Source organism: Zingiber officinale, chromosome 8A, assembly GCF_018446385.1.
Source record: "Zingiber officinale cultivar Zhangliang chromosome 8A, Zo_v1.1, whole genome shotgun sequence".
Classification (NCBI taxonomy): Eukaryota; Viridiplantae; Streptophyta; class Magnoliopsida; order Zingiberales; family Zingiberaceae; genus Zingiber; species Zingiber officinale.
Genome location: NC_056000.1, coordinates 28,394,313 through 28,409,008, shown reverse-complemented (window position 1 = coordinate 28,409,008; position 14,696 = coordinate 28,394,313). Strand labels below are relative to the sequence as shown.

General features: G+C 33.6%; 1 protein-coding gene across 2 annotated transcripts; it reads left to right on the top strand.

The window, feature by feature from the left end:
* Positions 1 to 442: 442 nt before the first annotated feature.
* Positions 443 to 8,407, top strand: LOC122008201 (peroxisome biogenesis protein 3-1-like). Of its 2 annotated transcripts, none has more exons than XM_042563833.1 (7): positions 443 to 798; positions 897 to 1,058; positions 1,153 to 1,352; positions 1,492 to 1,622; positions 5,625 to 5,716; positions 6,032 to 6,271; positions 7,842 to 8,407. In XM_042563833.1, exons 1-7 carry the CDS (start codon positions 785 to 787, stop codon positions 8,095 to 8,097), a joined length of 1,095 nt encoding a protein of 364 aa, XP_042419767.1. In that variant the 5' UTR covers positions 443 to 784; the 3' UTR covers positions 8,098 to 8,407. The 2 variants fall into 2 exon arrangements, with proteins under 2 accessions (XP_042419767.1, XP_042419766.1); XM_042563832.1 differs by having other exon boundaries at positions 446 to 798; positions 5,589 to 5,716.
* Positions 8,408 to 14,696: the final 6,289 nt, after the last annotated feature.

Sequence of the window (14,696 nt, the reverse complement as noted above, 5' to 3'; positions counted from 1 at the left end):
CATTCGTGGTTAAGTCATTTAAGATTTTATTTTTAAGATTTAGGAGTTAAATTATAATATTAAGAAAACAAAAAAAATATTTTAGGTGCTTATAAGGATGAGCAGCATAAGTTAAGCGACATATAAAAAATTATCTTTATATATAATTTAATCAGATATGGACCTAGATAGAATTTTATCAAATTTGCCCATGCTCATTCAAAAATTTTTATACCTGATTAAATATTTAATCAGTTCTAATAGAATTTCTTCAAATCCTCAAATTGAGTGTCCGATCTGTCGTTCGGAAGAAATCATTCAGTGTAGATTCTTACATATATATTATAATAGTTTTGATCAAAATTATTATTTTAATAAAAAATAAAAATATTTCCTACATCAAACCTAAAATTCAATATGAAATAGCTTGAAAAGAATGTTTTTTTTTTGTTATCAATGAAAAAAAAAGGCTGGTGATTGAAGCCCAAAATCAAACGACGATCATTGGAATCTACCAATCATGATCAATGGATCACTTGCGGACCAGAGGATCCCGTCTGGAGTTAGGGATTTCTAATCCTCTGTTGGGTAGCCGACCAGTGAGACGGAATCATCTGGTGGTGGAATAAACGGAATGTCGAGATCCACGCCCTTCTCTTCCCCTCAAGCGGCCGCGACCTGGCTCCAGCTTCGCCCCTCGATTGCCACAGCAACTCGCTGATCCCTGCCTCCAATTTCTCCTTCTCTGCTTCGATCACCTTTAGCTTCCGGCTCGAAGAGTTCTCTTTGGCCGTTCAACTATGCCATGATTTCTTTAAGGTTTTGTCTTCTTCCTTCGCCCGATTCCTGTGTTTCTTTATTCGTTATGGAGAATAAGGAACTAAAGGTTAGTTTTTTTTATGGCCGACTGGATTCAGGGGTTTTTGGAGCAGGCATAGAAGGAAGTTTCTGGTTTCTCTCGGCGTTGTCGGTGGTGGATATCTCGTCTACAAGCTCTATGAGAGTCACACTAGGAGATTGTCGGGTTTGGAGCAGCAGCTTGAAGGCGCTCGACAAGTCGATGAACTCATCAAGAATCAGTAAATTAACCCTCCTTTTTTTTTTTTTTTTCCTTTTCTCATTATGGATTTCAAATATTTATGCTTGATTAATTTTGTTATCGTTGGTGAGCAGATTGCAAGTGCATTTTGAGAACATCCAGAGGATTTCCGACACGACCACGCTTCCTTATGCGATGCACTACCTGCGGTCTAGGGTGTCTGAGGATTTGGACCTCTTACCCCTGACGGAGAAGCTTATTCATGGGAAGGGACAGTCAAGCTCACTTCCCCTCAAGGAGAAGCTCGAGCTGTGGGAAAGGCTTAAAATTCTAAGTATGCTGCAGTTTCTTTTTGCAAAAATGTGTCTGAGAAGTTGGCAGTCTTATTTATGTTAACCTGCGAGAAGCTTTGTCTCTAAAGATGGTCTCTTTTCACTTGGAAATTATTTGGTAATTTTTTGAATTTCTTCCAGGTTTCACAAGGACAGCAGCTTCTTTGTGGTCAATGACTGTGCTTTGCTTATATGTCAGAGTTCAAGTTAACATTTTAGGAAGGCAATTGTATGTAGAGATTGCCCGTGGCTTTGAGGATGCTCAACCTCTTGTAAGTATCATCTTAGGGAACAATTGCAGAAGCCTGTATAATATATTAGATTCACTTATTCAAATGTGTGGAACACTATAGCCCATATTCGTTTGCTGCTATTCATTTTATGAGATTGTTTTTGTTAATCTTTGATGATTGCATAATTTATTAAAATAGCCTAACTCAAATTATAAAACATTATTCACATACGAGATTGTGTTGATTGATGAGAGAGTAATAGATTTAATTTTAAGCTTGAAATGCCACGGAAAAAACATTAGAAACTAAAGGTTTTAAGGCAATTAGAACTAAAATTGCATACATGAAACAATTTTGATGAAGAAATCATTGATAAGTGAGAGTGGATTGTTGAAACTATGAGGAACTTCTGAAATCTTGTATGATTGTTGTTGTTCCATTAGAATTATCATGTTGTATGAATTGGAACATTGAACTGATAGAAAGCTACACATACAAGGTAATGTAGCATAGATGAGATTGCTATATCTGGAGTTAATAAAAAAGATTAAAAAAAAAAAGAGTAGCCCGGTGCACGAAGCTTCCGCCATGCGGGGTCCCGGGGAAGGATCCATTGTACGTAGTCTTACCCTACTTTTTGCAAGAGGTTGTTTACAGGATTCGAACCCGTGACCTTTTGGTCACATGGCAACAACTTTACCGTTGCGCCAAGGCTCCCCTTCAACAAAAAAGATAAAATAATGAAAACTAATATTGACAAAGTGTCCTATTGAGTTTCTTCTTAATGCGCAGTTTAAGAATTCACAATAACGTCTACATGGGCATGAGTAGGTACAACAATTCTGCTATTTCCTACTAGCTTATTTTTCTTTGTCTATTTATGATTCTTTGGTTCATTGATTTATATAACACAACAACAACAGTAGTAATAAGCCATGAGTTCCATTTATTTAAGGTTTGCTAAATCTTCACTTGCCATTTAACTCTATGTGCGAAGCTACCTCACTATTAATGTCATGCCCCAAGTGAGCTTACTTCCCTTGTGTAAGGAAAACTCACTTTGTTGGCTAACAATTCCTTCTGCACATTTCTTGTGTTGGCCAAAGGTTGTGCCAATGAGACACTAGACCATGCTTGTAACATATTTGTACTCAACATTCGCATGGTACAGGAGCATTACAGAAACAAATATATGCTCGTAACATATTTGTTCTCAACATTCACATGGTATAATAGCATCACTGACACAAACACAAATATAATAACAAAGAATAATTTATTATAAAGGAGATTTATGAAACTTTGTTCAACTATGCAAAAAGGTTTTAGAACAACAGGGTAAAATACAAGCACCGTACAACAACAACAACAACAAAGCCTTTTCCCACTAGGTGGGGTCGGCAAGAAGGTTGGTAAAATACAAGCACCGTAATCATAAAAAATGAAAAAGCCAAAGAATAACTTGTTATGACAAAATAAAACTTCAACTCCAATAGCAACAATGTTTGAGAGCATTGAATGTACTTGTATTTGTCTTTCGTTGAGTAGTACGAAGGTAAACTTCGAAATAAAATCTTCAATAAATATACTCTCACAAGTAAAAAAATAAGTGGTAAGGTTCTCGTGTCAGTCCAAGGGGTCATTTTAGCACAAGGGTGGCACTTCATGTTCTCTTGCTGAAGCTGGTAGGCTTAATAGTCACAAACCCACAATATCTTGTAATGGCACAGTGATTTCCAAGTAAAAGTCTCCAAACTGTCATGCCCACGATGTCTCATAATGACATATGTAATTGCAAATTGGGTTTCTACAATCTCTAACCATCATAGGTCCTAAATATCTCATAACAATACATGTGATCGCCAATTCGATCCTAACAATCCATAACTATCACAGGAACTCGACATTAAATCGCCTAAGCAGTCTCTTTGCAGTAGTCTCTTGGCTAAAGAAGGTATCACACTCAATACATGTCCCACTATTTATCCTAAATTATTCTAAACATGCATCTTCAATTAATTGAGGATGAGAGTTGCAGAGATGAGGATATTAAGGTGGATACGTGGACACACGAGGATGGACAAAATAAGAAATGAGAGCATTAGAGAGAAAGTCGGAGTTGCATCTATTGAGGAAAAACTCTGAGAGACACGTTTAAGATGGTACGGACATGTACTTCGAAGACCAATAAATATTCCAGTTAGGCGATGTGAAATTATGACAAACACGCATATCAAACGAGGAAGTGGAAGACCAAAAAAGACTTGGTTAGCAACAATAAAATAAGATAAATTTATTAAGTATAGATGATGATATAGTAGGAGATAGAGTTCAATGGCGTAAAAGGATTCATATAGCTGACCCCACCTAGTGGGATAAGACTTGGTTGTTGTTGTTGTTGTTGTTGTTTGTTGTTATGCATCTTCAATTAATTAACATACTGGCATGAAGGAGTAAGAGAATAATGTCTTGATTATGTATTCATGATGGGATAACTCTAGCATATATCATCAGACAACTCTAAGCTTGTTTATACATGGTATAATTAGCATGCTATATAAAGTAAATCCAATATAATGACGAAGCTAGGAGTGACAAAAGGTAAAGCAGTTTACCCTTAGCATTATTTTACCAAGTGTCCCTAAACCCTCTAAACTCAAGGTAGAGTCTAAAGTTACCTATTGGGGATTTTTGGTGTCTAAGGGTCGTGACTACACGGTTGTCTTACACACACCCACTCTCCGTAGGTTTTAGCATAAAACTCTCCCTCTTTTGCTTTTAGTTTCCTCTAAAGTAGATACAAGATGCTTTTAACATTTGCATCACAACACACTTGTCCAACACATCACCCATAACACTTCAGTTGGTCTAGGTAACATATCATCGCATGATCAAGTGATAAATATCTTGCATGATCATCTTTCTTCTAATAGGAGGATATCTTCATGGGTAGCACTTCGGTTGATCCCCTTACTCAAAGGAAAGCCTCCATCAAGCAAGGAGTGGATCCTACCACATATTGAAAACACAGTATCAACAAGAACTTCGCTGTCCTGTGTTGTTGATGCTTCCAAGTTGTTTTACATTAACAAGTGGATGGGACAAGGTTTTCAAACAAAGGACACAGTGCAAAATTCAAAAGGGCACCCTTTTTTATGGGAATCGTCAAAAGGGCGTCCCTTTTTCATTTGTCATCAAAACAGCGCCTCATCCCGCCTTAGCTTATTTTTATTTCCGAAAATTCTCTTGTTTTGGCGCTATTGTAGCTGCTACACAGTTGTAGCTAGCTACAATCCCATAACTGCTACAACTATATAATACATTTAGTAACTCAATATTTAATGTGAATGGTTCTGTATGGGGAAGATCAACATGTGAATTGGTTGTAGGTTGCTTAGTTAATTTTAAATGGATTACAGCTAATTAATATGCTTAATTAGTGAGTATAAACTAGAGGAAAGTACAAGTTATAATTATTTTTTTAATAGAAAAAATTGATGTGTGTTCATGTTGTAGCAACTACGGGATTAGCTACACAATTGTAGCAACTAAAGGGTCGTAGCTACTACAATTATGTTTAAGTTATTTTTTTTTATGTTGCATCAGTATGATCTCGTATCTGCTACAACAACGATGAAAATAAAGGTATTTTTGGAAATTAAAATAAGCTATGGCGGGATGGAACACTGATTTGATAATAAATGAAAAGGAGGCACCCTTTGACGATTCCAATAAAAAGGGACGCCCTTTTGACTTTTTCCCAAGGACATAAAACCATGAGAAGAGAAAAAAACTCCTGTCCAATAAAAGAATCCCTCTCCAGTTTCTACTTATCATTCTAGTTTATTAATTATTTTTCTTGTGAATTATAATCTAATATGAAAAAACCAACGTTGAACAATAAATGTTATGCATGGAATCATCTCATTGATTTTTTTTAATGAGTTTAAATTCTATGATACATGTACATGGTTTGAATGTTTTGTTTCATTTACATTTTGGCAGAATGAGATTGACTCATTTAAAAGTCATGGGCAACAGGACTTTCTTGCTACCGCAGATTATTTAGCTACCTATGGGATCAATTCATTAATTATGAACATGCAGACTGCAGCTAAGGAAGTTCTCAAAGAGTATGTAATTATTGCTGCTTGACCCTATCTAATTTGCATATGAAATGCTAGTTAAAAATTTGTGCTTGTTTCGATTCAATGGCCGTTCCATGTAATGCATATGCCTCTTGATATGAATCAACAGAACAATTCAACATCATCTTGCACTTCAATAGATGCATTATGCTGTAGTATATGACTTCATGCCTGACAAGCACTATAACTGTATAAGATAAACCTGATTTTCTTGTTCACATAATATTAAGAATGCTCAGAAACAAAGAGTTTAGCTAATAATGCTGGTGTTTTTTTTTTGTCATGGTGTATCATGGTCAGCAAGCAGCTTAAGGAGCCTGTTAGCATAGCAACACTGCATGAGATAATGATCCAAATTCTGGATATGTTCATGAACATTGGCTCATTAAATTACTGGATAAGTTATCTGGTTCCTGAAAATGTTCATGACTACAAGCAACAGATGGCCATGTCTGCCAACGGATTTGAAGATTCTTCTCCTCTTATGGATGCCACTAAACTGGAACAGCTTTTGTCTGAGACTCATTCTGTGCTGTCAAGGTATGCTAATATATACTAGTTTGGATCTAGTTTATGCTTTGTAGAGCATGCTGGATATTGAAAATATGAATAGATCTTTCTGGAATCTAACTACTAGAATATTAGATAATAGCTTGGAACTTCCTTCCATCTAATATTTTGGTAGGTGTTCAGGCTATGTACCAAGTTCATTTCTTCATTTCTATGTTGTGGCATGCATTAATATTCTTATACATATTTTTGTAGTGTGCAATTGAGGCTTCTTAACGTTCCTTGTTCATTGATTTTGCCATATTATTTACTCTTGCTTTGTTTGCTCTGGATTTGTATACTTGTAGGAACAACTATACCTTGACCCTCACAGACTAGTTTGGTGGCTTTTGCACTGGTTTTCCTATTTGTTCCTATTGGGATGGTTAGCCTACCTCTCTAAGTAGGAAAATGTATTATGGGATGGTTGAGTTGATTCATTGTGATCCTCTTTTTTCCATTCGGAGAATGAAAACTAGATCTTTATAATTCAGGGATAATAGCTGCATACATTTAACTCTGTAAATCTGCAAATCAAGATTCTGAAATTTGTCTACCTCGTGTGTGTAATTATAATTTCTTTTTGATAATCATCCGTGTGTAGGTATAGTTACTAAGCTATAGCATAAACTGGTAATTCTAGATGGAACTAGACTGTTTCTCATGTTGTAGAGTATGTTGGTTACAATATTTACCATCTATATACATCCCATTTACTAATCGACCCCTAATAGTCTGGATTAACACAGATGATGATGTGATGATGATGCAGCCATTTATTGTTTTAAATGCTCGCTAAGTCTGGCTGGATCGTACTGGATCTATGCCAGGATCTATGCCAGGTACAATGATAATAGTGAAAGCTGATATACCTTTTTCCCTTGATAATCATACCTATTTTAGGACAATTAAATCAAACCAACTGATTTGTTCTGATAAGTATTTTGTTTTATTTAATTTAAGCATTTTGAATCACTTAAACAGTGAGCTTGAAAATTATTTTCCTTTCAGTAAAAAAGATCTTGGATTTCATAGATATTCTTGAAATATTTTTGTCTAGATTGATAATACCAGCAAAACTCTCTATTCCATAGTATAAAGACACTTTTCTAGTTTTAGGACCTAGATTGATGATACGAGCAAACTTAAATTTATTATAATTTTCTAGCCATCTCAACCTTTTAGAATGAAACAAGTTTTTTTCACCAACAGCTAAGGCTGTCATTTCCTAAAAACTTTTTTTTTGGCTAAGAAATTCGTAGAATACCAAAACTAGCCATTCTTAGTCTCATTTGCTTATGTTTTCCATAAAGGAACAAGAATTCCTTGTGCGATCTTCTGAGAAAGACCAAGCCAATGATGATAGTGGACATTAGACGTGCCTTTTCTCTTGTTATGACTGCTTTATGTTCTGGAAAGCCATGCAAATACAATTGACGGATTTTTCATGGGGTGTAATTAATTTACGAAGTGAAATTATATTATTTTAAGAAGTTATGTGTATATTCATCTTTGCACATGCTATGCTTCTGATTGTGTCTTTGTATTATTCTATTTGCAGCCCAGATTTTGGAAAAATCTTGGATATATCTCTGAAAAAGGTTGTTGATGTTTTGGTCGATGACATTAGCAATCAAGTCGCTGGGACAAGCTCCTTGGGAGTTCCCTTAGCCAAACTTTTGCCTCAAATTGTGCGGTTAACCTCGCCTCTACTTGATGAACCCCGCGGCAACAAATTTGCACAGGCCATTCAAAGCTTGCCGGAGGTTGAACTGTTCTTCACACTTTTATATGCGAACATGTCATTACTATCGTAGGCCTACATACACCTCCGTGCCTTCAACTTCATATACATTTGCTTAAAATGATAGTACTAGTGTGTACAATCTGCACTATGGCATTCTCGTTGGTGGCCTCCAGAGGACTCTACCAACCAATGCGTGAAAGATAGTCTTTGCAAACCCATTAAATTGCAAAGTTATCCTTAATCAAAGGTTTCAGTGTATGCTGTCTATCACTTGGGAGAATGTCTCCTACTAAGTTTGGTGAACACATGCATGCATTTCATGCTATATTTTTCATGCTGCGTATACAATAATTATTCTGAATCATGTTTATCCTTGATGATATCGTGTGACGCCAGGGGAACAAAAACAAATGTTCAGATGAAAACAGCTGCTGAATGGCCGCCACCTAGTTATTATGTAATTTCAACATGCTACAATCACAGCTCCATTCATCGTTCAAAGGAACATTGAAACAATTCATGCTAAATAATTCTTAGTTTATCTTTTTCTAACCTATGTTTTTATTATTTTTTAAAAAGTTGTTCATGGATATTTCTTATGACATTTAATTGAAACGCCCATGTAGATTTCAGGATGTCTTATTTCGTGCACCTCACTTTCATAATATCAAGTCGTTCTTTTTAAAATTTTTGTTCTATTTATTTATGTTTTTGAATTCAGATTTGGACGTATAAATATAGTAAGTAGTTTTTTTAGGAGTATATTTAATTTGATTTTGAAATGATTTAAAATGTTAAAATATTGATATTTTTTGAATTAAGGAAGTTTTAAAATTCATTGACGGTGTTGTGTTGTTTAATGAGTATTATTATTTTAGGTTTTATAATAAGTTTGTGACAGGTAAGTCCATCAGTCGGTTTTATTTAAAATTAACTATTATACTTGTACTATTAAAAATTTAAAAGTTTGTGATGATAGTCGGGATTTTACCTTCGAACAATATAAGTCGTCAAAGATAACGAGGTTCTCCAAGTAATATAAGTTGAAAATATAACGAGGTCACCCGAGCAATATAAGTCAAGATCCTCTGTTCAAAGATAATGAGGTCCTCAGAGTAATGTATGTCAACATCGTCTGTTCAAAGGTATTGAGGTCCTCTTAGCAATGTAGTATAGATCTTACGAGTAATATATTATAAAATTTCGTAGGGCAATATCATTAAGTTTTATGGAACAACATTAAGTTTCACAGTGCAAGATCATTAAGTTTCACAAAACAATATCACTAAGTTCCGCAGAATGGTGTGGTTAAGTTCCTCCGAGCAATTTGGGTAAGTTCCGTTGAGCAATTTGAATAAATTCCGTCAAATAATATAGATAGGCTCCTCCGAACAATATAGTCAAGCCCTTCTGAGTAATACGGATGGATCTCTTTAGAATAATATAAGCAAGGAAGGTTCTAGTTATTAACACATGATGATTGATGATTGATGAATGAAAAAGTAAATAGCGAGGGTTAGAGGCAGTTCACTTGATTCATTCTTCATAATACACGGCGATTTGTAAATGAAGAGGCAAGTAATTGATGTTAAATCAGTTCCCTTGATGTCTTTCTCGTCTTGTGTGATGATCAAGGAGTGGAAGAAAGATAACGAATTGTCAAAAATCTCATCTTCGCTTAGACGAGAAGAAGTAGAAAGACATAAAAACAAATGACGTGAAAATTTCTTTCAAATATCTATATAAGCAATGGAAGCAGTAAAATACAAGGAAGTTGATTCTCTTATTCTAGCAAGTTGAGACAACTCCTTTCCACTAGCTTTCTTATCCATCTTTTTCCTCTTCTTTAGTCTTATTCTTCTTCTTCTTTCTTTACTCAATCACCGATTTGAGAGTCGGAAGGGTCGTATCGACAAGTTAGCCCAAGCTCTAATTCGTGTTATATCTTAGGGTGTTTGGATCTCGCCGAGTGGAGGCCGATCTCGTGTCCTGGAGAAGAGGTACCCGACGAAATGGGAAAAAAGATCATCAATTTTATATTTTTTAGAATCAGAGGAGTTTTAGGATCTTGCTGGTGGTATTGGTTAGTGAATATCATTGTTTTAGATTTTATAATGAGTTTGTGATAAATTTTTTCAAAACTTTACACATTTAAAAATTTATTGTTCTTAATTTACTTAGTGGAATTTAGATCTCAAGGTAAAGACACAACAATTGCATCATTATTTCTCTCTCATCATTCTTGCTCTCTCTTCAATCTCTCTTACCATACTCCCTCTCCATATTTTATCTCATCACATTTTCTCTCTCTTCATTCTTTTCCATCATACTCTCTCTCCTCATTCTCTCTCATCATACATTCTCTATCATTTTCTCTCTGTATTCTCTCTCATCACATACACTCTCTCATTATGTTCTCTCTCTTCATTCTCTCCTCATTTTTCCATGATACTTTCTCTCTCATCATACTTTCTCTCTCAATCTCTCTTACCATACTCTCTCTCCATATTTTCTCTCATCACACTTTCTCTCTTTTCATTCTCTTCCATCACACTCTCTCTCCTCATTTTCTCTCATCACACTTTCCCTCTCTTCATTTTTTCCCATCACACTTTCTCTCTCATCATACTTTCTCTTCTCAATCTCTCATTTTCTCTCATCACACTCTCTCTCTTCATTTTTTCCCATCACTCTTTCTCTCTCATCATACTTTTTCTCTTCTCAATCTCTCCTATCATGCTCTCTCTCCTCATTTTCTCTTATCATACTTTTCCTCTCTTCATTTTTTCCCATCACACTTTCTCTCTCATCATATGTTTTTCTCATATTCAACTTTATCTTCCATCTAATTTTTTTCTCTTATTTTCCTCTAAGGGTAAAAAAAGAAAATTTAAGTTCATTCCGATTGAAAATATTCAACTAACCAAACATTATTTTTAGGAATGATACACAAGCTCATACTTATTCCCATTCCACAATACTATGATACTCATTCTCATTTCGATTCCTAGGAGAGAACCAAACACCACCTTAGAGGACAACTACTTTCCCTACAAAAGAGTAGCGGCAATTTACCAAAGGACGCATGTAGAGATCTAAATTTATCAAAAGTCGTACGCTACTTTAATATTTACCAAAAAATGCACCTTTTTAAGTGCATTTCCTATTTTACCCTCCTAACAATTTGACTTTTTCTACCATTTTTCTTTTCTCCACTATTTTTCTCTCTCTTATCTTTTTTGTATTGGCATGCAGAACATATGAATAACATTAGTCAATTTTTTAATAATATTTTAATACATTTGAAGAAGCAAAAATAAACAATGAATAACATATTTGAACTCCTTGTAATTTCATAAATCCACTGGAATTAAAATTGAGTGTAATCGGAGCTCTCTAGGTCAATCAGTAGGTTTCAGTCAAAACTCACTGATGGATCTATAGAGCTCTGATTGTATCCATTTCAATTTCTATGGATTTCTAAAATTACAAGGAGTTCAAATATGGTGTCCATTATTTATTTTGGGTTTTCATAGATGTTAACATGTACAATAAAAGAATTATAAAAAATGCCCATGTTGGGCCTGATATGAGTCCATATCAGGCCCAATGTGGTTTTTTTTGTCGATTCTTTGATTTTATATATTAACATCTATGAAAAGGTGAAATAATTAATGGATACCATATTTGAACTTCTTGCAACATTAGAAATCCATAGGGACTGAAATAAGTGCAATCGGAGCTCCCTAGGTCTATCAGTGAGTTTCGACCGAAATCCACTGATGGACCTAGGGAGCTCCGATTGTACTCATTTTAGTTCCTATCGATTTCTAATGTTGCAAGGAGTTCAAATATGGTGTCCATTATTTATTTCTCCTTTTCATAAATATTAATATATAAAATCAAAGAATTATAAAAAAAAACTCACGTTGGATCTGATATGGAATCATGTCATATCAGACCCAACTTTCATCAACGCTGGAGAAGTTTTATAGGTCCACCCAGAATTGGTTGATCATCATAGGTATTTATTTTGTTAATAGTTCTATTTACTGCTACAATGACCTAATTTTTAGGACTAGTGAAAATTATAAACAATTTAGCAAAAAACGATGATACTGCAGTAAGAAGGTCTAGTTTCTTAATATGATATTTTCTAAATCTTGTGTATCACTTGAATGTTATCTTCTCATAGGCACTGGTGTTATGGAGTTTGAAATCAAGTATTCTTGGTCATTCTCTCACTTCTGATCTACCTCTATGTCCCTGTGTGCATGCCAATGACTTTCATTTTAGGTTTAGGGAGAAACAAGCTTTTGAAAGTTGTCTGTTTTCATGTTCTGATGATAACTTTCATATTTACATGGTTGACTTCATTGTTCTCCCATACATATAATTTCTCTAGTGTTGATGAAAGTTGGGTCTGATATGATTTCATATCAGACCCACGTTGGACCTGATATGATTTCATATCAGGTTCCATATCAGGCCCAATGTAGGTTTTTTTGACGATTCTTTGATTTTATATATTAATATCTATGAAAGGCGAAATAAATAATGGACATCATATTTGAACTCCTTGCAACATCAGAAATCCATAGGAACTGAAATGGGTAAAATCAAATAATCGGTAAAAAAATCCCACGTTGGACCTGATATGATTCCATATCAAGCCCAACATGGGCGTTTTTGACGATTCTTTCATTTTACATGTTAACATATATGGAAAACCAAAATAAATAATTGATACCATATTTGAACTCTTTACAATTTTAGAAATCCATAGAAACTGAAATAGGTGTAATCGGAGCTCTCTAGATCCATCAGTGGGTTTTGACTGAACCTCACTGATCGACCTAGAGAGCTCCGATTACACTCATTTTAGTTCCAGTGGATTTCTTAAATTGCAAGGAGTTCAAATATGCTATTCATTGTTTATTTTTTACGTCTTCAAATGTATTAAAATATTATTAAAAAATAGACTAATGTTATTCATATGTTTTGTGTGTCGATAAAAAAAAAGAGAGAAAAATAATGGAGAAAAGAAAAATGATAAAAACAATTAAATTATCAAGAGGGTAAAATAGGAAATGTACTAAAAAAAAAGTACATTCTTTGATAAATATCAAAATAATCTATGTTTTTTTTGATAAATTTAAATCCTTACATGTATCCTTTGATAAATTACCGAAAGAGTAGTATTGACTTGTAATAACTAATAAGTCTACATGTTTCATATCACGTTACATCCTTCATAATCTCAATGTACAAGAGGATCGTCATAGTGCATGAAACAGGGAGGATACTGCTGTAGCAAAATAATTTCTTAATTTTTTATATATTTAAAAATTGAGTCTTGATTTTAATAAATTGATTGATAATTTTTTTAAAGACGGTAAGTCTAAAAACACTAAATTGGTGAATCATTGGAATACTTTTTGATTTATCTAATAACTAATAAAAAATTTACATGACCAAATTAGTTATTTTCTTTTTTAAGATGACCAATTTAAAAATATTAATAGTTCTGGATAGATAATCATAAATATTTTCTAATTTATATTGATCGTGAATGAAAATTTTTTATAGTATCTTTCTTAAAAATAATTAATTTAAAATTTTGGATAATTAAATTATTAAAAAAAAAAACTATTGACTTGTGAGCATCAAAAGTTCCTTTTTCATGAATCATCGTTTATTTTTGTTTACCACATCGCCTAGTAATTAGGGATGACAATTTCATCTGAATTTAACGGAGGATTCGACATTCAATCCGAATAAAAGAAGGTATGGAGGGGCTATCAATACCTGATACTCGACCTGAATATCCGATTAAATAATATATATACATATATTAAAAAAAATTCTAAAATTAACTTACTATTATTTTGTTGATATTAGTAGGAGATTATATAGATGTTTAATCTATTTTTTTAATTATATATATATTTTAATAGGATGTTAATTTTAGTATATTTTTATTGAATGATAATAGTTCGATAGAAAGAAGAAAAATTATACGTATAGAAGATATCCGATCATTTATGAGTATACTCATCATATATCCTATATTCGATGAATATGAATACAGAGAATATAAAATTCAATCCGAATTCGACCCATTATCTACCAGTGGCTCTGGTGAGCTGGAACAGTAGGATAACAGAGTCTCATTCTTCCTGGCCGATGATGCAACTCCACTGGATCTGCGAAGGGTCCAAGGAGGATCTCTGTGATCTTGATGCCATAAACAAGTCAAATCTTGTCAGCGATGCTTACTCAGTGATGGTGTGCTAGATTCGAAAGGCATACCTATTTTTATTTCAGTATCTATTTTTTTAAAAAAAATGAACTGCAATCCCATATTATTTATTTTTTAAAATTGATATAAGATATTCAATTTATTCGATTCCATAAATTTTTTTTCATCAATTATAAATGAGGAAACGCTACAATCATCGATTCAATATTTTTAAATTAATCGTCCATTAAAAAATATATTTATTAATTTATCAAAATTAAATTTTAATCTTTAATATTTTGTAAAATATGAGGTAGTGTTATATAAAGTTATGGGATTAAAATGTAACATGTTGAAATATGTTTTTTTTAATATTTTAATTATTATATTAATAACTAATAGTTATTCGTAATTAATCTTCTCTGATG

What these genes read in the sequence shown, in the direction of transcription:
- LOC122008201 (XM_042563832.1), top strand. An exon ending in GATGAACTCATCAAGAATCA is followed by an intron (nt 1,059 to 1,152) that starts GTAAATTAACCC and finishes GTTGGTGAGCAG; the next exon opens with ATTGCAAGTGCATTTTGAGA. An exon ending in GGAAAGGCTTAAAATTCTAA is followed by an intron (nt 1,353 to 1,491) that starts GTATGCTGCAGT and finishes AATTTCTTCCAG; the next exon opens with GTTTCACAAGGACAGCAGCT.